Here is a 25297-nt window from a genome sequence, read left to right on the forward strand (position 1 = left end):
AATGGTTTGTTTGGTTTCCATAAAGGTAACAGTAAAGAAGATTATATTATTAATCTGAATATTCTCTTAGCTAAATTTCATAAACATATATATCCAAATTTAGTAAATCTAAACCTTAATTTTTTTGTATTTGAACATGAAACCAAACAAAACATTAAATGGATTTTGTCCTCCGAAAACCTGTTCAGAGAATTATTCTGCCTCCACTTAATGCTACGCCCACTAAACACGTCACCATGGTTACTGACAGAGAAGAGGGATGTAAATATATATATATATATAAACACTCTGGTGATGTCACAATTATGCTTTTTGATCATCCAATCGGGCATCTTGGTGCGTCCCCATAAACCACCGCCACACTCGGATCCTCGGATCCTCGGATCTTCACCCGGCTAACTGCTCTCCCTCTGTTCAGTACTTTGCAGATGTGGCGGAGGCCGACTCCTGGCTGGGCGACAGGAAACCGCTGCTGACCAGCGAGGATCACGGGAAGGACGAGTCGAGCACGGCGGCGTTGCTGCAGCGCCACCTGCGGGTGGAGAGGGAGATGGCGGCCTACGCCTCGGAGATGAGGAGACTGGCGGAGCAGGCGAGGAGCGCCACTCAGCTGACGGCTCTGACTGTGAGTACAGACTCAACTCGTATGTTCTGCGTCGACGGAGCTGCGAGAAGTTTGGTACAAAAATATATTTAATATTTCTGAAACATGTTGCCGCTGCCCGTCTTCCTGCGCAGGCGGAGCCTCAGCAGAGTAAGATGATCCCGTACAGCGACTCGTCCGGAGACGAGGAGCGTCCGGGAGCGGTGACATCACCACCGCCACGTAGCGCCGGAGGTGGGAGGGGCTCCGGGAGTGAAGACAGCAAGGCCAAGGTCCGCTTCAGATACAGCAGAGGTACTGGAGGTCTGCTCTGTGTCGCCGTCACGCAGCAGGGCATGATGGGAAATGACACAAACATTAAACATTTGGTCAACATCCAGAGTGGATTTTCAGAACTATCAGAGTTAGTTTAATTTCCTGTCAGTCAAATCTTTTTGGGATTAGTTTACACTCATTTATTTTATTTTATTAATGTTTTTATTTATAGAGGAACAGCAGCTTCTCAGCTGTACCAGAGTTAACTACGAGCTCATTTACATCTGTAGTCCCTGTCAAATTCACTTTTATGCCACTCATTAAAGTGAATGAGAGTGAACTTTTCCTTTTGAAATGTGAACTGTAATTTGAACTAAACTGATTTCAGGTCAGTTTCCGTGGGATCGTAATGAGATCGTGACCATCGTCGGCACCGAGCCGGACGGAGACCGAGTCGTGGCCAGAGACGGCCGAGGAAACCAGCAGCTCGTCCCCAGAACCTACCTGAGCCTGCTGCCGGCCGCCGTACGATCAGTAATCAATAACATCTCAATCTGATCAGTTATCGGTGACCGTTTTAATCAATGTCCTCCTCTCTGCTCAGGCTCCTCCCTCGTCCCCGCCCGTCTCCACCAATGGCGCTCCAGAGAGCCCGAGCAGGAAGTTGAGTCGTCCGCGGCGCAGCCACTCGATGCGTCGCGGCACGGCTGAGATCCAGACAACGTGGCTGCCAGACCCTCAGTACCAGAGAGACACCGTGGAGACCACGCAGGCCGGACTGGACCGGGACTACAACTCCCTCTACAACCTGGTCAAGGTGAGAGGGGCAGCGCGGGAAGTAAAAGGAAAGGAAACAAGAAGAAAGGAAAGGAGAAGAGAGGAAGCAAGCGGAGAGGAGAAAAGGCGAGGAAAGGAAACAAGTTGAGAGGAAAGAAGAGGAGAGGAAACAAAAGGAGAGGACAGGAGAGGTGAGGAAAGGACACAAGAGTAGAGGAGATGAAACAAAAGCAGAGGACGGGAGAGAAAAGGAAAGGAAACAAGAGTAGAGAAGAGGAAACAAGTGGAGAGGAGAGAAGAGGAGAGGAAACAAAAGGAGAGGACAGGAGAGAAAAGGAAAGGAAACGAGTAGAGAAGAGGAAACAAGTGGAGAGGAGAGAAGAGGAGAGGAAACAAAAGGAGAGGACAGGAGAGAAAAGGAAAGGAAACGAGTAGAGAAGAGGAAACAAGTGGAGAGGAGAGAAGAGGAGAGGAAACAAAAGGAGAGGACAGGAGAGAAAAGGAAAGGAAACAAGAGTAGAGAAAAGGAAACAAGTGTAGAGGAGAGAAGAGGAGAGGAAACAAAAGAAGAGGACAGGAGAGGAGAGAAAAGGAAAGGAAACAAGAGTAGAGAAGAGGAAACAAGTGAAGAGGAGAGAAGAAGAGAAGAAACAAAAGGAGAGGACAGGAGAGAAAAGGAGAGGAAACAAAAGGAGAGGACAGGAGAGGTGAGGAGAACATAGAAGAGGAAAGGAAACAAGAGTAGAGAAGAGGAAACAAGTGGAGAGGAAAGAAGAGGAGAGGAAACAAAAGGACAGGACAGGAGAGAAAAGGAAAGGAAACAAGAGTAGAGAAGAGGAAACAAGTGGAGAGGAGAGAAGAAGAGAGGAAACAAGGAGAGGACAGGAGAGGTGAGGAAAGGAAACAAAAGGAGAGGACAGGAGAGGTGAGGAGAACATAGAAGAGGAAAGGAAACAAGAGTAGAGAAGAGGAAACAAGTGGAGAGGAGAGAAGAGGAGAGGAAACAAAAGGAGAAGACAGGAGAGGTGAGGAGAACAGAGAAGAGGAGAGGAAACAAGAGTAGAAGGGAGAAGGTGAGAGGAAACCGGAGGAGAGAAGAGGAAATGAGGAAATGAGAGGAAAAGAAGAGGATGAGGAGTAACGGAGGGCAGGAAGAGGAGAGGAGATGGGAGGATGGAGGAGGAGGAGAAACGTAGTTTGATAGTGCAGCTTCTATGAGATGATGTATATCTTCTGTTCGGTGTGTGTCTGCAGTCGAAGATGCTGCGTCTGCAGGAGACGCTGCGTCTGCATCGGTTCTACAACAGCTGCCAGGAGTTTGAGTCGTGGATGGAGGACAAGGAGAACGTCCTGAACACCTTCAGCAGCGACGCCGACAACCTGGGAGTGCTTCAGGCTAAATACGAGGTGAACGCCTGGAGACGGCTTCTGTGTTGAATTAGCTGAGGTGACACCGAGCGGACAGCTAGCGGATGTGAATGAACCCACCTGTCACTCAAAGGCCACATCCTTAATTATGCCGAACTTTAAGCATTAAAGGGAGTGTTAGTAAGAATCCTAAATGTGTTGTTAACAGCTTCACCTGTGGCCGTTAAGTCAACTAAAGTCAGCGTCCTGTTGCTCGCGCTTGTGCTCGCTCTACATAGACATGAAGGAGCATCTCTCAACACAGTGAGGAGACACACGTCAGCTAAAAGCACCATATCACTCTATATTTCAGCTGCTTGGCAGTAATGTTAGCTGACCAGACCAAGGTCTCTCCAAAGCTACGGTCTCCCCGCGTCCTCCAACCGCGGCTAACACTGTTTAACAGACGGGCTTCACTAGATACAACCAAGAGGTTTTGGTTATAATATTCCAATTTCGATCTGACTTCCTGTTCCAGAACTTCCTGACCGAGCTGGCGAGTGGGCGTGGCCAGTTGGATGACATCATGCGAATGGCAGAGGAGCTGGTGAAGAGCGGACACAGTAAACAGAGAGAGACCCAGGCCAGACAGAGGAGGGTTTCCACCAGGTACGAACAGGAGACGCTGACTGGGAGTGAACTGGTTAAAGATCCCAGCTGCAGCTGATCTGGTGTCCCCGTCCCTCGTGTCTCTTACAGGTGGGATCGGATCCAGCGGCTGAAGGACGAGAGAGGACACGAGCTGCTGAGCACGGCGGACGTTCGGTCCTTCCTGCAGAGCTGCGAGGACGCCCGGGCTCAGCTGCAGGGTCAGCTGTCCGGCCTGGACGTGGTGGACGTGGGCTGCAGCTCCTTCACCCTGCTGGCCCAGGAGCAGAACCAGACCCAGACCCTCCGAGACATCCAGACCCTGGAGGCCAAGATCGCCTACCTGAAGAGCGTCGCCAAGATGTACGGGACACCTCATTTACTGGACACGATTTGATATCATCATCATATCGCCTTTATATCAAAAAACATCAATCAAGTCATTTCAGATTGTTGCTGTAAGAGGTTTTTCACCTGATGGATCCTTGGTGCTAGATCTTTATTTGAGTCTATTAAGAACAGTTATTAGCAGACTGTAACTATGACAACGGCTGCTTCCTGCTCTGGTTTTAAACCTCTGGTTCGGGCCTGAAATGGACCAGGAACGTTCATGGAGGACGACCTGAAAGCTGCATTGTTCTGATATGAAAGTTTAGAGGAGCCGTCAGCCGGCTGGTTTGGTGTTTTTCATCCTAACCGTATCTTGAAGTCCTCGACGTCTGTTTCCTGTGTTCCAGGAAGCAGGACTGCAGTCCAGCAGAGAGCGCAGCCATCGTGGAGGAGGTTCAGGGTCTGGAGGCTCTGCTGAATCAGGTCTGAGTTTGATTCATCATCACAGTTACACCTCCTCTGATCCTCTGAGTGCTGAGTAATATTACGAGAATATTCAAAGCAAAATGCATGTTATTTAAATCATGAGCAATGATCATTGAAGTGCTTTAATAATGAGCCTCTGTTTTTCACACTGTGTTGTTGTGTTGCTGTTGTTGTGGTCCAGTTGAAGTGTCAGGCTGCAGACCGCCAGCGGCTCCTGGAGGAGGCCCGCGGGCTGCAGAGCTTCCAGCAGCAGTCCAAGGAGCTGCAGCGCTGGGCCGGCTCGGTCCAGGACCGCCTCCTGCAGGAGGAGGCGGCCGCCGACGTGGCCTCGGCCGTGGCTCTGCTGGAGCAGCACCAGGAGCTCCGGCTGGAGATGGAGGAGCAGAGGAGCAGGTGAAGATGACGGCTTTCTCCTGGTGGCTCAGTGTTTAGTGGATCAAATATCATGAGATTACAGTCTGAGATTTCAGGATAACGTACAGCGAGCCGGTCAATGATGTGAAGTAAACCCAGACAGGGTGATGCGGTCTGAAGGGGACTATTTCACAACAATGACCCGCTAGCTGTACATTATCCTGCGTATTACACGGCTACTTACTGAAGGAATCAATAGTTTGACACAAAAACGGTCCTCCAGAGTCCGAACTCAGAACTGCATCCATAGCAACGGTCTGTTATACATAGCAACGGTCTGCTATGCATAGCAACGGTCTGTTATACGTAGCAACGGTCTGCCATACGTACCAACGGTCTGTTATACATAGCAACGGTCTGTTATACATAGCAACGGTCTGCTATGCATAGCAACGGTCTGTTATACGTAGCAACGGTCTGCCATACGTACCAACGGTCTGTTATACATAGCAACGGTCTGTTATACGTAGCAACGGTCTGTTATACATAGCAACGGTCTGTTATACGTAGCAACGGTCTGTTATACGTAGCAACGGTCTGCTATACGTAGCAACGGTCTGTTATACATAGCAACGGTCTGTTATACGTAGCAATGGTCTGTTATACGTAGCAACGGTCTGCTATACGTAGCAACGGTCTGTTATACGTAGCAACGGTCTGCTATACGTAGCAACGGTCTACTATACATAGCAACGGTCTGTTATACGTAGCAACGGTCTGCTATACGTAGCAACGGTCTGTTATACATAGCAACGGTCTGTTATACATAGCAACGGTCTATTTCCTCAGGTCAAAGGAGATGGAGAAGTTGGGGAAATCTCTCCTGCAGGGTTCGTCCAATGGGAAGACGGGAGGTGTCGACGTCCAGCACACTCTGGACAAGCTCAAAGCCGATTGGTCCAAGCTTGACAAGCTGTGGACCGCTAGGAAGGAGCGCTTGGAGCAGGGGGTGGATCTCCAGAGGCTGAACCAGGAGGGAGACCGCATCGAGGCGGCGCTGTCTGGACACGAAGCCCGACTGAGGGTCAAAGACGTCGGGGTGAGGACGCTTCACTCGGATCTGTTTTCACGGTCCGTCCTACGTCTACAGTAACAGTGATGATAGTGATGATATATGTGTGTGTTTGTTGGTGCAGGACTCGGTGGACGGCGTCCACAGTCTGCTGGGCCGACAGGACGAGCTGGAAGGCCTCCTGAAGGCTCTGGACCAACGAGTGGATCATTTCTCTGAGCGCAGCCAGGAGCTCATCAACCAGCAACACTACGCTGCCAAACAGTAAGAGAACGCAACAGAAACATCAGCGTCCAGACGAGTGGATGTGATATGTAGTTCAATATGAAGAAGAAGAAAGATGGATGACAAAGCTAACTGAGTTTATCTTTCAGCATCAAGGAGAGGAGCAGGAGCATCCAGAAGGCCAACAGGAAGTTAAAGGAGAGCAGCAGGCAGAGGAGGAGTCTGCTGCTGGCCTCAAAGAAATACCAGGTATTATTATTATTATTATTATTATTATTAATAATAATATTAATATTATTATTATTATTATTATTATTATTATTATTATTATTATTATTAATAATATTAATATTATTATTATTATTATTATTATTATTATTATTATTATTACTACAGTGGAAACCGTAATCAAGCTCTTCTCAAACCTTTTCTCCCACATGGTGACCTGACGTAGGTTTCTACATGATGACGCTGCTACATGTACAGTGTATATATACATCCTTATAGTCGGTGTACAATAACACAAACTAACTAACTAACCGGTGGAGGCAGCGGTAGACCAGCAGCTCCCCTGTTCTGAGAGGTTAAATTACTGTTTTTGTGAATGGAGTCTGGTGGCTTTGATGAGAGCGATATAACGGCTTCAGTTCCCCGTCAGAAAGGGCTGTCTGATATTCTAAATATATCACACACTTAAACTGGTAATGATTTCTTTTTATTTGATGCTCCTGTCCACAGCCGCTTTACCTCAATTATTTTTGAGACCCTTTTCTGTAATTTTTAGGACATTTTTCATACATTTTTGGGCGTTTTTACAAAAAAATGTTATATATATAAATATATGTAACTGTTTCCCTTTGCTTCTCGTCTTTGTGCTAAGCTACGCAAAAATAAATATAATATAAATATAGTGTACACTTTAACTGAATTTTTTAGGTGTCTTAAATCCGTTTTTCTGCTGCATCCGTCCACAGACGCTTTACCTCGCCGTCAGACCGCCAGCTTTCTCCGGGAGCTGCGTCCGTTCTCTTCCCGTCGAGCTGCGATCACACACTTTACAGCCTCACTGACGTCTGTTCTCTTGTCACCATAGCAACTCGCCATTTTCATTTGTACCAGTCAAATTACCACAACAAACAGTTCAGTGACCCTTCTACCAAAGAACGTATATTGATAAGAAGTGAAGGTCAATTGTTCGTTCCAGCAGCCGAGCTACTCTTCCGCCATTTTGGACTGAAAGCGACCACCAGATGTCAGTAAATCGTCCGCCTACAAAGAGACGTACAAAAGTAAAACTAAATTATTTCTATTCTATTGTCATATTCTACTGAAATAGCCTGTGTTGGACAATAAAATATATATATAATAAGAGTTTTCAGTCCAAAATGGCGGCAGCGGCTGTTGTCAAAAAAACACCAGAGTTCTGTTTCTTTGCTTCTACACTCCTTGGCTCTACTTCTATTTTATTTCTATGAAACGGGACACATTAAGAAATGTTTACGTTTGAAGCTGTGTAAGGGTGTATGTATTGTGTATTTGTGACATCACAAATGTACATAAGTGCTGTTTAAAGTCACAGCGTCTGAATACAGGTTGTGTTTATTTCTCTGTGGATTGAGCGCTTAAACCTCATTTATAATAAAAAAGACATGAAAATGTTTTTACAGTATGGGACCTTTAATTCAGTCGTGATTGATCTATTGATCGATCGACTGATTGATTGATTGGTTGTGCAGGAGTTCCAGAGAGACGCAGACGAGCTGCTGCTGTGGATGGAGGAGAAGTTTAAGGTGGCGGAGGACGAGTCATACCGCGACCCCACCAACATCCTCCGAAAGCTGAAGAGACACGAGGCGGCGGAGAGGGAGATGCAGGCTAACCAGGTCTGGCTGGACGGACTGGTTGAGGTAAACCGGAGCTCACTGGTTCCCAGTACGATGATTCATACATACAGGGGGCGGGGGAATATAAAGAATCTATAAGTAAACGCTGCCTGTACGTGTTCAGCTGGGGGAGGAGATGCTCGCTGAAGAGCACTACAGCAGTCAGAGCATCAGCAGGAAGTCCACTCAGCTCAGCAGCCGCTGGAGGAGGCTTCAGGACAAGATGGGCGACAGAGGAGACAAACTGAGACAGGCGGGACAGCAGGAGCAGCTGATGGAGCTGCTGCAGGTGAAACACCGACTGACCGCTGTAGGATGAAGAAAACTCTGCTTCAGTCATTTTCTATTAAAGTCATTCTTCCTTCCTTATCAGGACGCCAAGCTGAAGATCGAGGCCATCCAGTGGATGCTGAACAACGCTGCCAAAGGTCATGACCTCCGCTCCAGCCGCCAGCTGTTGAAGGTGAGGTCAACGCTGATTAACGTAATTACATTTAGGATCATGATGGTATCGAATCAGGAGATAGGTGAATCATCCCAGACCTACTGATCAGACCAGTAAACACACACTTTTCATCTAGAAATCAAACTGTAAACCAAACGAGCTGTTGTCAGTATCAGTGTCTAACTGCTGCGTCTCTGTGTGAAGGAGCATCAGCAGCTGGAGCAGGAGGCCAAGGAGCTGGCGGAGAAGATCAACTCCATCGTCAGCAGGGCCAAACACCTCGCCTCCAACCACTTCGACTCCCAGAGGATCCTCCAGGAGACCGACACCTACCTCACTCTGTGAGTCCACACAGTCACGGTCCCCAGAGGATCAATCCCACCCACTCTTCCTCTAGCGCCACCAACAGGTCAAAGGTTTATTTATCTAGTGAATATCTCTACCAGCTTGTATTATTATTAGAGCTGTCAAAGTTAACGTGATGATAATGCATTAACGCAAATACGTTTTAAAGCAACTAACTTCTTTAACACATTAACGCACCTTGTGATTTTTAGGTTGTAGCAGCTCAGTTTTAAAGTTAGAGTGAAGATCCTGGTATCATAGTAAACAATAAAACCTGATGGATCCATCGGTACCAACCATGTCAGACTAGCTGGTCATGAAGGAGGTTAAATAACGCTCCAAACTTACGCTAAATGTTGGCGAGGAAAAACTGCCATGTCCATTTTCAAAGGGGTCCCTTGACCTCTGACCTCCAGATCAGTGAATTAATGGGTTCTATGGGTATATTTGTCCACTCCTGTGTTGATAAGAGTATTAAATACTTGACAAATCTCCCTTTAAGGTTATTTTTGAACAGATAAAAAAGTGTGATTAAACATGATTAACGGTAGAAATAGGAGGAAAAAGGAGGAAGATGATTTCTCCGAGAGGAAGCGGGACATGATGAAGCAGATGATGTTGATTTGAGGATCTTTGTGCTGCAGGTTCAAGTCCCTCCAGAAGCCTCTGGACCGGCGTCGAGCTCAGCTGGAGGCTTCGGTGCTGCTGTTTGGGTTCTATCATGACGTGGACCTGGAGCTCAGCTGGATCTCCGAACACGTTCCCGCCTCTGGATCTACGGGATACGACAAGTCTCTGGCTGGAGCCACCAGCCTCATGCAGAAACACAAGGTACCAGCTGGATTACACTTTATCACTTCTTAAAACCTTTATCCCTCTGGTGGAGGGGTCAGCAACCTGCAGCTCTTCAGCTCCTCTACAGCGGCTCTCTGTGGATCTTTAAACATGGAAATGAAGAACTGTTCTTTGTTTACATTTTCATTTTTATTGATCATTGTTGTAGGTCTATGGTACGACGGTACGACGGAGTATTAGGGCCACATTGAGGGAAAAAAAATACATCTGAGATTTAGAGAATAAAGTCATAATATTATAAAGTAATTTTACGTGTTATTTTCTTTATTCTCGTAATATTACGACTTTTTTTCTCGTAAAGTTATGGTCTAGTTCATCTAAAAGGCTCAGAATGAGATCATGATGGTGAGAAAGAAGTGAAGGTCTTTTTCTTTTATAAATCAAAATAAATCAATACATAAGTCCTGATGTGTTTCACCTGCTGTAGGAGCTGCAGGCGGAGGTGAACGCCCACCGAAAACACCTGAACCATGTCCTGGAGAAGGGGCGGGGCCTGGCCGGATCCAGCAAATCAGACGGAGAGGAAGTGACCCAGAGGTGTGTTCACCTCTTCAGGGTCCATTCTCACATTTTGACCTTTGCATTTCATGTCAGAATCTGGCTGGGACGATACGCCTATCTCCCGATTCGATACTATCAACATACTTTTTTGTCGCAGGTGCAAACACCTGAGTGCAGAGTGGGAGGAGCTAGAGGAGGCCTGCAACAGGAGAGCAGCTCACCTGAGCAAGGCCATCACCAGAGAACAGGTGAGAGGGACGTAGAGATGACATTATTAATATTATAAATGTGTTGGGAGTATTTAGTGCTGAAGTGTCTCTGGACCGTCTCCAGCTGCTGTTGGACTGCTCAGAGCTGGAGTCCAGGCTGACCGAGACCCTCGCCGTCGTGACCACTGACGACTACGGCAAAGACCAGCTAGCCACGCAGAGTCTGCTCACCAAACACCAGGTACAGCACTCACTCTGAGGGGTCTGGACTAAACACGCAATATGTCATGTTCTGCCACTCAATCAAAACTATAACAGAAGACGGAGTTCAGTGATGCAGCGTGGGATCATGGGAGTTGTTGTCTTCATGTCAGTCAGCTTCTCTCGGTTAGGATTCAATCTGTGTTTCTCGGACGTTGTTCGGCGGACGCAGGACGTCCCGGAGAAGCTGCGAGCCGAGCTGCCGTTAGCTAACTGCCGCTAACGTTTGCTCAGCTTGTTTCTCTGATAACTTCAGATCCAGACGTCCGACGACTAAAATCCGGTTAAAATATCAAGTTAAAAATAGAGTTGTTCCGATACCGGTATCGGAAATGCGTCCAATTCTGCCCAAAATTTGGAATCCGGTATCGCAGAGTACGCCAGTCTATGCACTGATACCATAATTAATTAACCCAGCAAACAGTAAGCCTTAACAGCAGCCTTCACTGTGCTGTCGTCCTGGAGGTATCATGGCTGCCACTGACACTACTGCTTTAAAGCAGCGAAGAAGAACTGACTGCAGGTAGTTTGTCACAGCTGTTAGATAATGATTATAATAATACTAACTATAGTTTTTTTATCACGCTGGTATTGGAATCGGTGTCGGGAAGGAAAAAATGGTATCAGAACATCTCTAGTTTAAAAACCACCACGATCTAAAAAGTCTATCGTTAAGAATGTGTCTTCAAACTGGATAAACAGTCAGTTTATGACGGCTTCTGGCAGACAACCGCAACGCTGACGCTGCACAAACGACCAAATGAAACGCGCCGTTAGCTTGATTAATATTACACATTTCTCTGGGTTGATAATTGTCGGAAACTTTTGGGATAAAGTAAGAACAAAACTCAACAAAATATATATCATAGGTCTAGTTGTTTTTACACATTTTAATGTGGAAATGTTCCATATTAAACCTTTAACCAAAACAATGGGGGACCTCAGATCCTTCCATGTGGAACTCCTCAAAGGTAAACTGAACTCTGCTGATACTTACAGCGATCTTTACACTTTGTATTTTTCAACTTTGTTTTGCCTCTTGTGCACAGATTGAACTGAAATGTAGAGCTTCTCTTCCAAAATATTATTATTATTATGTTCCATATCCTTTTTGTGAATAACATCTGTTTTAAACATAATGCATGATGGTAAAATGTGAAATGTAGCAGCACGTGTACCTTCGAACTCTACCTTGATGGTTTCCCTGGCTGCTGCAGGTGTTGGAGGGCCAGCTGGAGGTGCTGGAGGTGGAGGTGGAGGCGTTGGGGGATCAGGTGGAGCAGGCGGTCCACAACTGGAGCCTGGAGGAGCTCAGCAGACCCTACAGTCGCCTCAGCAGCCTGAACCAGCAGCTGCAGCACCAGGCTGCTCTCAGGTAAACACGGACTCAGTACTACAGCTCCCATGATGCTTTGAGAAGATAAATAGGAATGTTGGAGTCAGTCAGGTACAGTTGCTGTGGGCTACATCTTGAGCCCCTTCTTAGCCTCTATTTGTTTACATTTTTGCAAATAATCCCCATTAAAAGTATGCAGAAGTATCTATTAGCAGCTCCTGTCTGCAGTGGACCTGTGGATGTACAGACACTGGATTACTGTGATACTGAAGAACACTTAAAAACATGATGATTCTCAGGCAAGTCCTGCAGTTTTATGGAGAGTCTTTTTTTATATGACTTCCAAGCAGATTTCTGGACGTTTATTGTGGACGGACATCAGGTATAAAATCATCCTCGGGAAGTTTAAGTTGCACCGAATGTAAAAGTCTGTGTTTCATGTCTGTGTGTTCAGATTTGACTGAGTTAGGACTCTTGAGAGGAGGGCGATTTGTGTGACTGCAACTCCGTCTGCAATACAATAACTCACTTCCTGTCTGTTCTCCTCACGTCTCTCTCTCCAGGGGTCAGAGGTTAACGGAAGTCCTCCACCTCCACGAGTTCAGACGAGAGTCCTCAGAGTTAGAGGACTGGATGAACCAGCAGAGACAGACGGCAGAGTCTCAGGACCTGGGCAACGACTACCAACATGTTCAGGTAACATCTCAAGTCATGATGATGATGATGATGATGATGATAAACCTCTTAGAAGGTGATTAGAGGTTAAAGGTCACTGTAAAGTGAAGAGCTTCTTGTGTTTGTGACGGACGTTTCAGCTGATTCGTGGGAAGTTTGAAGGATTCCTGAAGCAGCTGGAAGTCGGAGAGGAGAGGCTGCAGAGCTGCAGCGAGCTGGCTGCTCGACTGATCCGCAACAAACATCCACAGACCTCCTCAGTCAGAGAGACGCTGCAGCAGCTCAGGTAGACACTCAGGTGTTCACTCAGGTAGACACTCAGGTAGACACTCAGGTAGACTCTCAGGTGTTCACTCAGGTGTTCACTCAGGTGTTCACTCAGCTAGACACTCAGGTAGAAACTCAGATAGACACTCAGGTAGACACTCAGGTAGACACTCAGGTAGACACTCAGGTAGACTCTCAGGTGTTCACTCAGGTGTTCACTCAGGTGTTCACTCAGCTAGACACTCAGGTAGAAACTCAGATAGACACTCAGGTAGACACTCAGGTAGACACTCAGGTAGACTCTCAGGTAGACACTCAGGTAGACACTCAGGTAGACTCTCAGGTGTTCACACAGGTAGACTCTCAGGTGTTCACTCAGGTGTTCACTCAGGTGTTCACTCAGGTGTTCACTCAGGTAGACACAGGTAGAAACTCAGGTAGACACTCAGGTAGACTCTCAGGTAGACACTCAGGTAGACTCTCAGGTGTTCACTCAGGTACACTCTCAGGCGTTCACTCAGGTGTTCACTCAGGTACACTCTCAGGTGTTCACTCAGGTGTTTACTCAGGTACACTCTCAGGTGTTTACTCAGGTACACTCTCAGGTGTTTACTCAGGTAGACTCTCAGGTGTTCACTCAGGTAGACACTCAGGTGTTCACTCAGGTAGAAACTCAGGTAGACTCTCAGGTGTTCACTCAGGTAGAAACTCAGGTAGACTCTCAGGTGTTCACTCAGGTAGACTCTCAGGTGTTTACTCAGGTACACTCTCAGGTGTTCACTCAGGTAGACTCTCAGGTGTTCACCCAGGTGTTCACTCAGGTAGACTCTCAGGTGTTCACTCAGGTAGAAACTCAGGTAGAAACTCAGGTAGACTCTCAGGTAGACTCTCAGGTATTCACTCAGGTAGAAACTCAGACAGCCAGACAGTTAGTGAGGTAGTTGACCTCATTCTTTGCCTAAACTAGGACACTAAGAAAGGAAGAAATAAGCGTTAAAGGAAGGGCTTCAAGGGTCGATGCAGCTTTGTTAATTCTATTTGTTTGCAGTGCATGCTGGGAGGATTTAAAGGGCGTGGCCAGAGAGCGCCAGGATCAGCTGCAGAGAGCCGAGGAGTGTCACCGCTTCTACCAAGACCTGACGGACGCACTGACGCTCATCCAGGTACGGTATCTACCGGTCAGCACATCCATCCACATAATGCTGAAGTCCAACCCCTCAGAGTCCCCTCCCTCCCTCTCTCTCTCTCTCCGTAGGAGCGACAGAAGAGCATCCCCGATGAGGTGGCGAAGGATTTGCGAGGAGTGATGTCACAGCTGAGGAAACATGAAGCTCTGCTCCACGAGCTGGCTGCCACAGAGCAGCAGGTAGAGAGACACAGAGAGAGGAGAGGACTTTAAACCTCAGGGCGTTTCCTGTGAAGACGCTCGTGGACGACCACACAGTTATGTTTTTTGTATTTTTGCAGTTGCAGGAGCAGCTGGACGCCGTGGACTCCATCCTGGACCTCTGCACGCCTCAGTTGAAGCTCCGCCTACAGGAAGTGCAGCAGGAAGTGGTGGAGCGGTGGGAGGAGCTCCGACTCCAAGCGGAGCAGAGGGAGGAGGAGCTAAAACTGGCATGCCAGAGATATCTCTTCCTTAATACGGTGAAGACAGACAGACGGAGGATTCAACATTAGTAATCCCTTCGTGCTTCTCGGCTCTTACCCATGATCCTTTGTGCTCTCCAGGCGCAGGATTACTTCCTGTGGTGCAGCCAGCTGATCGGTGCGATGGCCGTCGAGGAGAGCATCAGCGACGTGGCAACTGCCGACCTCCAGCTGGCCCAGCACCAGCAGCTGTGGGCCGAGATGGAGGCCAGACAGGAGACCTACCGACAGGCTCTGGACATGGGAGAGGAGCTGCAGACGCAGGACAGGACCAACAGGAAGGAGGTGAGACTGGTCAGCTACAGACTGGTCAGCTACAGACTGGTTCAGCTACAGACTGGTTCAGCTACAGACTGGTCAGCTACAGACTGGTTCAGCTACAGACTGATTCAGCTACAGACTGATTCAGCTACAGACTGGTTCAGCTACAGACTGGTTCAGCTACAGACTCGTTCAGCTACAGACTGATTCAGCTACAGACTGATTCAGCTACAGACTGATTCAGCTACAGACTGATTCAGCTACAGACTGGTTCAGCTACAGACTCGTTCAGCTACAGACTGGTTCAGCTACAGACTGGTTCAGCTACCGACTCGTTCAGCTACCGACTCGTTCAGCTACCGACTCGTTCAGCTACCGACTCGTTCAGCTACAGACTGGTTCAACTACAGACTGGTTCAGCTACAGACTGGTTCAGCTACCGACTCGTTCAGCTACCGACTCGTTCAGCTACCGACTCGTTCAGCTACAGACTCGTTCAGCTACCGACTCGTTCAGCTACAGACTCGTTCAGCTACAGACTGGTTCAGCTACCGACTCGTTCAGCTACCGACTCGTTCAGCTACAGACTGGTTCAGCTACAGACTGGTTCAGCTACAGACTGGTTCAGCTACCGACTCGTTCAGCTACAGACTCGTTCAGCTACAGACTCGTTCAGCTACAGACTCGTTCAGCTACCGACTCGTTCAGCTACAGGGACAGAGCCCGCTGCGCTGAGCCGACATATTTTCACATCTAACTCGGTGAATTACCGGTAACAATTTATTTTACAGTTTTATCTTGTTTGTTGATTTTTGAATGAAGCCTGTTTTACAAGGTCAAATTACTGTGTTTGTCGATGGAGTCTGGTGGCTTTGAGGAGAGTTTATTCATTTTGTTTTCTGCGTTAATAAATTACAATAATTGAAAAAATCCCTGTTAATTTCTTCTTTTTTTTTTAAAGTTACCGTATGTAAGTTTTTACACGTATAAACATTTTTGAATCGTTTTTTATTATACCCCCGCGACTGCAACGTAGTCGGGGGTATATAGCGTTCCACGTGTCCGGCCGTTCGCGTGTCACACTTTCGTTTCTGGAGCAGAACTCGGAAACTATTTAACTTTGGAACTTCAAATTTGGTGTGATGGCAGATGACAGTGTTGGGCACCCTGGACTTGAAGAAGGTGAGCTAATAACAAGCTACGCTGTGCTCAATAGACTCATTCCATTAGTTCCTGAAGGGCAAAACCTTTTGCCCTTCAATAGGGGTCAGGCGGTGAGCGGCGGTATGTGAGCCGTGCTCACGTTTGCCTTGTTGCCAACGTGTGAACAGGTTGTAACCTAACCTTAAAACATGAGACCTTCCTCTATCAACCTGTAGACTGCTTTTAAAAAATGAAAATGAAAATCCATTAAATGTGACGCCATGTGCTCATTTCCAGCTCCGTTTACAGCGTGCAACGATGGCTAACGTTCGGTTAGAAATGGAGTTCGCTAACGACAACAAACGACCAGCCACCACCACGACTCAGACTCCGACACAAACTCCACGGAAGCACAAACAAAACTTCCAATTCATCCGGCACACTAGCGAGTCTTGCCTTGCCTCTGTAGGACCCGTCCCGCAGAGGAAGCGTCCTGGACTCTGAGAACCAGCCGGTGTATTTGTGGTGCAGTCTGGTGTCTGAGGAGGTGTTTAACCGTGTGTCCTCCTCCAGGTGTTGGAGAAGCTGGAGGCGCTGCAGGAGGAGCGAGACAGACTGGAGGAGCAGTGGAACCAGAAACGGAGCTGGTTGGAGAGCGTTCACCTGGAGCAGGTCTTCTACAGAGACGTTAACAGCGTGGACAAAACCTCCAGCTCACAGGAGGTAAAGTCAGCCCTAGTGTTTGTGAGAAACATCACCATCACATTCAGGGTCTGATCAGCGGTTAATTCAACCTCTCCACAGATCCTGTTGCAGAACAGCACTCTGGGAAACACTGTCGATGAGACGGAGGGTTTGATGAAACGCCACGAAGCTTTTGAGAAGCTGCTCGGCTCGCAGGAGGACAAGGTCTGCTCTCTTTACCTGTACCACGACATAGAGCTGCAACAACCTCTATTCTCATTATCTGTTATACATAGCAACGGTCTGTTATACATAGCAACAGTCTGTTATATGTAGATATGTTGCGCTGGCAATGAATAGTTTTTAAACTTCAGATTCAGCTCTGACATGTGGCCCGTGTTAATGTGACCGTAGAGGAGATGTAGACCTCCTGTCCGTGGATGTAGATGTGAATGTTCCCTCCCTCTGTACGCTGCAGCTGTCCTCTCTGACGGAGCTGGCCGAGCGGCTGAAGAAGCAGCTGAGCAGAGAGAAGAGCGGTCGGGTCCAAACCAAACTCAAGGCCCTCCTCCAGCGACGCGGCAGGATCAAGGAGCTGTCCGTCAAACGCAGGGAGGAGCTGGAGCTCTCCAGGATGCTGTGTATCTTCAACCGAGACGTTGCTCAGGTAAACCTCTGACCAATCAGCTTCATCTCTAAATGAACGAAACAAGACACCAAAGAACGGTTTCTCTGTGTTTCAGCTGCTTGAGGTTCATTTCTGAGAAGGTTCCTCCTGTTTTTATGACCTGTGTGTGTGCGTGTGCGTGTGCGTGTGCGTGTGCGTGTGTGTGTGTCAGGCCGAGGAGTGGGTGTCTGAGCGGATGCAGAAGATGTCGGAGGACGGTAAAGCCGACCTCAGCAACCTGCAGGCCAAGATGAAGCTTCTCCAGAAGCATCAGGTGTTTGAGGCTGAGATCCTGGCTCACAGAGAGATCATCGGCTCCGTGCTGCTGGTGAGACGAGACGAGACGTTCTCTTAGAAAACATCTTCAGACTTCTGAAACTTCACGGTGCAGACCGCCTTCCTCTCTCCTTGTTCTGTGCCTCCAGGCCGGGAAGGAGCTGGTCTCTCTTCGACACCCGAGGTCCAAGGAGGTGAAGAGGAGCGCAGCCGCCCTGCAGCTCCACTGGGAGGAGCTGAAGAAGGCCCTGGCCAGCCGAGGGAAAGCTCTGGAAGATAACCGAGACTTCCTGGAGTTCCTGCAGAAAGTGGAAGAGGTGGAGGCCTGGATCAGACACAAGGTGGGTTCACCCTGTGTTTACCCTGCGTTTGCCCTGCGTTTGCCCTGTGTTTACCCTGCGTTTGCCCTGCGTTTGCCCTGTGTTTACCCTGTGTTTACCCTCCGTTTGCCCTGCGTTTGCCCTGTGTTTACCCTGTGTTTACCCTGCGTTTGCCCTGTGTTTACCCTGTGTTTACCCTCCGTTTGCCCTGCGTTTGCCCTGCGTTTGCCCTGTGTTTACACTGCGTTTGCCCTGTGTTTACACTGCGTTTGCCCTGTGTTTACCCTGCGTTTGCCCTGTGTTTATCCTGCGTTTGCCCTGTGTTTACCCTGTGTTTGTCCTGTGTATACCCTGTGTTTACCCTGCGTTTGCCCTATGTTTACCCTTCATTTGCCCTGTGTTTACCCTGTGTTTACCGTGTTAAACCCTGCGTTTGCCCTGTGTTCACCCTGCGTTTGCCCTGTGTTTACCCTGTGTTTGCCCTGTGTATACCCTGTGTTTACCCTGCGTTTGCCCTGTGTTTACCCTGCGTTTGCCCTGTGTTTACCCTGTGTTTGCCCTGTGTATACCCTGTGTTTACCCTGCGTTTGCCCTGTGTTTACCCTGCGTTTGCCCTGTGTTTACCCTGTGTTTACCCTGTGTTTACCGTGTTAAACCCTGCGTTTGCCCTGTGTTCACCCTGTGTTCACCCTGCGTTTGCCCTGTGTTTGCCCTGCGTTTACCCTGTGTTTGCAGTGTGTTTACAGTACAGTGTGTAATGTGTGCCTCTGACCTATGTGTGTTGCAGGAGGTGATGATTAATGTTGGAGATGTCGGGAAGGATTACGAACACGGAGTTCAGCTGCTGAAGAAACTCGCCGAGTTCAGGGGAACTGGAGACGGAGTGAGAATTTATTCATTTACTCTCTGGATTCTCATCGCCCTTATCTCATATATATATATATATACATATATATATATATAAATATACTGAAGGTGTATTTATTGTGTAGGATGTGACGGTGGACGACGCTCACATCACAGCCATCAACCGACTGGCAGCCAGACTGGAGAAGAGACAGCGCACCGATGAGCTGGTGACAGTTAGACAGAGGAGACAGCAGCTCAACGACAGGTAACTCTCACCTGTTGATCTCACCTGTGTGGCTCATCCTCTCAGTTTGAGTCTGAATGCCTCGTCTCTTACAGGTGGAGCAAGTTTCACGGAGACCTGAACAACTACAAGAAGAAGCTGGAGGGGGCGCTGGTGGTCCACGACCTCATCAGAGAGCTGGAGGAGGTTCGAGACAGAGCCAACGAGAAGGTCAGTCACCTGATACCTCCTTAAAGCTCCACCCCAGATCCCCCACTGGGATGACCTTAACGAAGTCCGTCCTCTGTCTCTGTCTCTGCAGATGCTGCTGCTGCAGGGACAGGACTGCGGTTCTGATGTGGACGGCGTGGAGAACCTGATCAGACGCCACGAGGAAACGGAGCGAGAGGCCGGGGTCATCCAGGAGAGGTCAAAGGTGAGTCGGAGGGCTTGTTTTGAACATGCAAAATTTAAATAGTTCAACGGGAGCGAGAAATCTGCGTGCCGCTGTGCTGTGAAAGTCTCTCAGCGCTGAGATCCTCAGCCTGTGGTCACTGCCGTCCTGACGTTGCTGAATCAGCAATGGAGGATAAATAAATCTTGTATGTGTCTGTGGTCATCCAGAGCTACGATAGTCCATCATCTCTGTCCAGAGACCAGAAACCACAGACTGTCTCTGGTAGAAACAACAACGTCTCTAGATGACGTCATGTTGAGTGTTGATGGAGCAGCTGCATAGCCTGGCACTGATCCATCCAGACTCCATTCAGAAAACAAAGCATTTTAAAAGTTTTTTGCTCGTCGTCATGGTAACAGACCTGACAAAGCATGAATTCAAACTTTTTATTAATCAGCATCATTATGTAGTTATTTCAGCATCATTTTGATCTGTTTATTGATATTAAATCACAACACAATCTGTTTATTTTGGGTTCACACCGCAGTAGAGACGTGTGGCTGCTAGATACAGTTAGTGTGATGTTACTGTATGTGAGTACAGCTCGCCGCCGGGTGACGTTATGAACCCTGACACGACGGCGTTTGGTTTTCTGACATATCTGGGACTTCAACATGTACGAAGCAGCAACAGAGGTTATTTTTTCCACGGTTGATGGAGGAAATGGAGGAAAGAGAAGTTGTTGATATCTCTGGAGACGAGCTCCTCCTCCTCTCCGGAGCGTCTAGAGCCAAGTAGCTGAGATAAGTACAATCAGTGTGACGGGAGAGATCGAGAAGCCAGAACATGAACTGATAACAGTTTCCCCGTCGTCCCTCCGTGTTCACTCAGGACCTGGAGAAGCAGGTCTCAGACCACCTGAAGGCTCGATCAGTGATGAGCGACAAGCTGAAGAACAAACAGAAGGAGGTCCAGAAAGCTCTGAAGACGCTGGACAAGGAGGTGAAACTCAGGTGAGGGAGGTTCTGAGCACCAGCTGCTGAGCGGTTCATGACCTGCTGTGATCTGCCGCGGGATCCCAGTCCTAATGTTGTGTTTGTCCAGGAAGGAGAAGCTGCAGGAGGCCCACCAGCTGCAGCTGTTCAAAGCCAACCAGCGCCTCCTGCTGGATTGGAGCGTCAAACAGGGCAGCGAGATGGCAGAGAAAGGCCTTCCGAAGACCAGAGGCGAGGCGGACCGGCTCATCGTGGAGCATCAGGACTGGAAGGTGGGCATCGTAGTACTGTGGAGTACTTCTGCTGTACTCGGTCAGTACAGTTAATCAAATGTGACTGTGTCTCCAGACGGAGATCGACGCCCGCGCCGAGCGCATCGACTCCGTCCGGGACTTCGGTCTGGGTCTGATCCGGTCGGGGCACGGTTCGAAGGCAAAGATCCAGAAGGCCCTGAACCAGCTGGAGGAAGCCAAATCTGGACTGGACCGAGCCTGGCTGAACCGAAACACGACCCTGGATCAGGCCCGAACCCTGCAGGTGATTACAACCTACGTTTAAATCTGCATTTCTGCTCCAGACATAATGATCAGACCTGTCAGTGACTTTATGCTTCGGTTTGGTAAATATAGATTGATTGATTGATTGATTGATTGATTGATTGATGTATGTATTTATTTATTAATGTATTTATTAATTCATTTATTAATTCATTTTTTAAAAAGTTATTTATGTATTTATTAATTCATTTACTTATTTTTTATTTATGTATTCATTTATTTATTTACTTATTTTTTATTTATGTATTTATTTATGTATTTATGGATGTATTAATTCATTAATTTATGAATGAATTAATGTTTCTATTTATTCATTTATTTACTTATTTTTTATTTATGTATTTATTAATGTATTAATTAATGTATTAATTAATTAATTAGTTTATTTATTAATTTATTTATTAATTAATGTTTCTATTTATTTATTTATTTACTTATTTATTTATTTTTATTTATTTACTTATTCATTTTTGAATTTTTGAATTTACTTATTTATTTATTTATTTATTTATTATTGTGTTTTATTTCCTGATAATTGTTGTGTTGCTGTGTTAATTGATCGGAGCCTTGCAGCAGGTTAATGAGCGGTTCTCCGTCCTGCAGGTCTTCCTGTCCTCCGTAGAGCAGAGTGAGAGCTGGCTCACCAACAAGGAGGCCTTCCTGTCCAACCAGGACCTGGGGGTAAGAACCAGCGCCGTCATGTGGATCAGATCATTTTAATTTAAGAACCAGCTCAGAACCAGCGCCGTCTTCTTCTTCTTCTTCTTCTTCTTCTTCTTCTTCTTCTTCTTCTTCTTCTTCTTCTTCTTCTTCTTCTTCTTCTTCTTCTTCTTCTTCTTCTTCTTCTTCTTCTTCTTCTCCTGTTGTGTCGGGCAGAGCTCGGTGTCGGAGGTGGAGACTCTGCAGAGGAAGCAGGTTCAGTGTGAGGAGGCTCTGGAGGCTCAGCTGGACCAGCTGGACCAGGTGGACAAACTGGGCCAGAAGATGATCCAACAGAAACACTACGACTCCGACAACATCAGAACCAAGAGCAGAGCGCTCGCCGCCAGGTGATGACATCATCACATCTCTGTTTTTAACTCCGACTAAACACTTTGAGATGCAGTTACAGGATCGTTCACTTAAATTATAAACTTAAAATGAACCTTAAAGGGAGATTAGTCCAGTATTTAATCCTCTTATCAACATGGGAGTGGACAAATATGCTGCTTTATGCAAATGTATGTATATATTTATTATTGTTAATCAATTAACAACACAATCTAAAAAAAACACCAAAATAAATGTTTCCTGTCTGTCTCTCTGTCTGTCTCTGTCTGTCTCTCTGTGTCTGTCTCTCTGTCTGTCTCTGTCTGTCTCTCTGTGTCTGTCTCTCTGTCTGTCTCTGTCTGTCTCTCTGTGTCTGTCTCTCTGTCTGTCTCTCTGTGTCTGTCTCTCTGTCTGTCTCTGTCTGTCTCTCTGTGTCTGTCTCTCTGTCTGTCTCTGTCTGTCTCTCTGTGTCTGTCTCTCTGTCTGTCTCTGTCTGTCTCTCTGTGTCTGTCTCTCTGTCTGTCTCTGTCTGTCTCTCTGTGTCTGTCTCTCTGTCTGTCTCTCTCTGTCTCTCTGTCTCTGTCTGTCTCTCTGTCTCTCTGTCTGTCTCTCTGTCTCTGTCTGTCTCTCTGTCTCTGTCTGTCTCTCTCTGTCTCTCTGTCTCTGTCTGTCTCTCTGTGTCTCTGTCTGTCTCTCTCTGTCTCTGTCTGTCTCTCTGTGTCTCTGTCTGTCTCTCTGTCTCTCTGTCTGTCTCTCTGTCTGTCTCTCTGTCTCTCTCTCTGTGTCTGTCTCTCTCTGTCTCTCTCTCTGTCTCTCTGTCTCTCTGTCTCTCTGTCTGTCTCTCTGTGTCTCTGTCTGTCTCTCTGTCTCTCTCTCTGTCTCTCTGTCTCTCTGTCTCTCTGTCTGTCTCTCTCTGTCTCTCTGTCTCTCTGTGTCTCTGTCTGTCTCTCTGTCTCTCTGTCTGTCTCTCTCTGTCTCTGTCTCTGTCTGTCTCTCTGTGTCTCTGTCTGTCTCTCTGTCTCTCTGTCTGTCTCTCTGTGTCTCTGTCTGTCTCTCTGTCTCTCTGTCTGTCTCTCTCTGTCTCTGTCTGTCTCTCTGTGTCTCTCTCTGTGTCTCTGTCTGTCTCTCTGTGTCTCTGTCTGTCTCTCTGTCTCTCTGTCTCTCTGTCTGTCTGTCTCTCTCTGTCTCTCTGTCTCTCTGTCTCTCTGTCTGTCTGTCTCTCTCTGTCTCTCTGTCTCTCTGTCTCTCTGTCTGTCTGTCTCTCTCTGTCTCTCTGTGTCTCTCTCTGTCTCTCTGTCTCTCTGTCTGTCTCTCTCTGTCTCTCTGTCTCTCTGTCTGTCTCTCTCTGTCTCTCTGTCTCTCTGTGTCTCTGTCTGTCTCTCTGTCTCTCTGTCTCTCTGTCTGTCTGTCTCTCTCTGTCTCTCTGTCTCTCTGTCTGTCTGTCTCTCTCTGTCTCTCTGTCTCTCTGTGTCTCTCTCTGTCTCTCTGTCTCTCTGTCTGTCTCTCTCTGTCTCTCTGTCTCTCTGTCTCTCTGTCTCTCTCTGTCTCTCTGTCTCTCTGTCTGTCTCTCTGTCTCTCTGTCTCTCTGTCTCTCTGTCTCTCTGTCTCTCTGTCTGTCTCTCTCTGTCTCTCTGTCTCTCTGTCTGTCTCTCTCTGTCTCTCTGTCTCTCTGTCTGTCTCTCTCTGTCTCTCTGTCTCTCTGTCTCTCTGTCTCTCTGTCTCTCTCTGTCTCTCTGTCTCTCTGTCTGTCTCTCTGTCTCTCTGTCTCTCTGTCTCTCTGTCTCTCTGTGTCTCTCTGTCTCTCTGTGTCTCTCTCTGTCTCTCTGTCTGTCTGTCTGTCTCTCTCTGTCTCTCTGTCTCTCTGTGTCTCTCTCTGTCTCTCTGTCTCTCTGTCTGTCTCTCTCTGTCTCTCTGTCTCTCTGTCTCTCTGTCTCTCTCTGTCTCTCTGTCTCTCTGTCTGTCTCTCTGTCTCTCTGTCTCTCTGTCTCTCTGTCTCTCTGTCTCTCTGTCTGTCTCTCTCTGTCTCTCTGTCTCTCTGTCTGTCTCTCTCTGTCTCTCTGTCTCTCTGTCTGTCTCTCTCTGTCTCTCTGTCTCTCTGTCTCTCTGTGTCTCTCTCTGTCTCTCTGTCTCTCTGTCTCTCTGTCTGTCTCTCTCTGTCTCTCTGTCTCTCTGTCTGTCTCTCTGTCTGTCTCTCTGTCTCTCTGTCTCTCTGTCTGTCTCTCTGTCTGTCTCTCTCTGTCTCTCTGTCTCTCTGTCTCTCTGTCTCTCTGTCTCTCTGTCTGTCTCTCTCTGTCTCTCTGTCTCTCTGTAGACGGAGTCAGCTGCAGCAGCAGAGCAGATCTCGTCACAAAGATTTGGATCAATCACTGAAGCTGCAGCAGTTCTTATCCAGCAGCTACCAGGTACTGGTCTCTACTGGTCTCTACTGGTCTCTACTGGACTCTACTTGACTCTACTGGTCTCTACTGGTCTCTACTGGACTCTACTGGACTCTACTGGACTCTACTTGTCTCTTCTGGACTCTACTAAACCCTACTGTAGTGCCCTTTACTTCTCAATGGAAGTCTTCTGGTTGCTATCGCCGGCTACGCTAACTCACGTCTCGGACACTTGTGTGTGTGTGTGTGTGTGTGTGTGTGTGTGTGTGTCTTCCAGGTGTCCGTGTGGCTGAACGAGCGTAACGCCGTGGCGCTGGACGAGAACTGGAGGGAACCGACCAACCTTCAGGCCAAACTGCTGAAACACCAGAGCTTCGAAGCCGAGATCCTCGCCAACCGCTACCGAGTGGACACGCTCGCCAAGGTGTCCGAGCGTCGTTGACTGCAGCATCACAGCCATGAACACTCCTATCATATCATACAGATCATTCTGCAGAGTAGAGCACTTTAGGTTTGGTACTTTGGGTATATTTTGATGCTGATTCCTGACAGGAAGTGTGTGTGTGTGTGTGTGTGTGTGTGTGTGTGTGTGTGTGTGTGTGTGTGTGTGTGTGTGTGTGTGTGTGTGTGTGTGTGTGTGTGTGTGCAGGAAGCAGAGAAGCTGCTGTGTGAGTGTCGATCAGCTGAAGTAAAGGTTGGACCTCGACTCCGAGAGCTGACGGACAGCTGGGACGCTCTGATCCACAACTGTAAAGAGAAGAAGACCAGGCTGCAGGAGGCCTACCAGGTAAACGCCACGCTCCAAACCGCCGTTATCATATCAGCCGTCACACATCCAAACTGATCTACTGGACAGCCCTTTACCTCGCCATCAGACAGCCCTTTACCTCGCCATCAGACAGCTCTTCACCTCGCCGTCAGACAGCCCTTTACCTCGCCATCAGACAGCCCTTTACCTCGCCGTCAGACGGCCCTTTACCTCGCCGTCAGACA

General features: G+C 47.8%; 1 protein-coding gene across 8 annotated transcripts in view; it reads left to right on the forward strand.

Annotated features, from left to right (window-relative positions):
• sptbn5 (spectrin, beta, non-erythrocytic 5) overlaps window positions 1–25297 on the forward strand; it is a 75808-nt gene that overhangs the window by 21711 nt on the left and 28800 nt on the right. For 7 of the 8 annotated variants that reach the window (XR_012597347.1, XR_012597345.1, XR_012597346.1 and 4 more), the window contains 44 exons: window positions 419–625; window positions 739–898; window positions 1248–1384; window positions 1464–1676; window positions 2891–3043; window positions 3522–3652; window positions 3743–3994; window positions 4369–4444; window positions 4629–4840; window positions 5651–5900; window positions 5998–6137; window positions 6248–6347; window positions 7835–8005; window positions 8106–8270; window positions 8355–8444; window positions 8631–8767; window positions 9416–9602; window positions 10054–10163; window positions 10285–10375; window positions 10461–10577; window positions 11815–11972; window positions 12497–12629; window positions 12749–12894; window positions 13924–14038; window positions 14131–14241; window positions 14343–14522; window positions 14607–14810; window positions 16503–16652; window positions 16734–16838; window positions 17092–17280; window positions 17453–17608; window positions 17706–17897; window positions 18664–18759; window positions 18869–18990; window positions 19065–19179; window positions 19271–19384; window positions 20237–20358; window positions 20450–20612; window positions 20689–20877; window positions 21501–21578; window positions 21774–21946; window positions 24238–24328; window positions 24582–24728; window positions 24954–25091. Coding sequence is in view for 5 of the 8 variants with exons in the window: in XM_074661218.1 (XP_074517319.1) it covers window positions 419–625; window positions 739–898; window positions 1248–1384; window positions 1464–1676; window positions 2891–3043; window positions 3522–3652; window positions 3743–3994; window positions 4369–4444; window positions 4629–4840; window positions 5651–5900; window positions 5998–6137; window positions 6248–6347; window positions 7835–8005; window positions 8106–8270; window positions 8355–8444; window positions 8631–8767; window positions 9416–9602; window positions 10054–10163; window positions 10285–10375; window positions 10461–10577; window positions 11815–11972; window positions 12497–12629; window positions 12749–12894; window positions 13924–14038; window positions 14131–14241; window positions 14343–14522; window positions 14607–14810; window positions 16503–16652; window positions 16734–16838; window positions 17092–17280; window positions 17453–17608; window positions 17706–17897; window positions 18664–18759; window positions 18869–18990; window positions 19065–19179; window positions 19271–19384; window positions 20237–20358; window positions 20450–20612; window positions 20689–20877; window positions 21501–21578; window positions 21774–21946; window positions 24238–24328; window positions 24582–24728; window positions 24954–25091 (6486 nt within the window). In the remaining 3 variants the exon portion in view is untranslated. The other variant, XM_074661220.1, reaches the window with a different exon arrangement.

Source organism: Sebastes fasciatus, chromosome 15, assembly GCF_043250625.1.
Source record: "Sebastes fasciatus isolate fSebFas1 chromosome 15, fSebFas1.pri, whole genome shotgun sequence".
In the NCBI taxonomy this organism is placed as follows: domain Eukaryota; kingdom Metazoa; phylum Chordata; class Actinopteri; order Perciformes; family Sebastidae; genus Sebastes; species Sebastes fasciatus.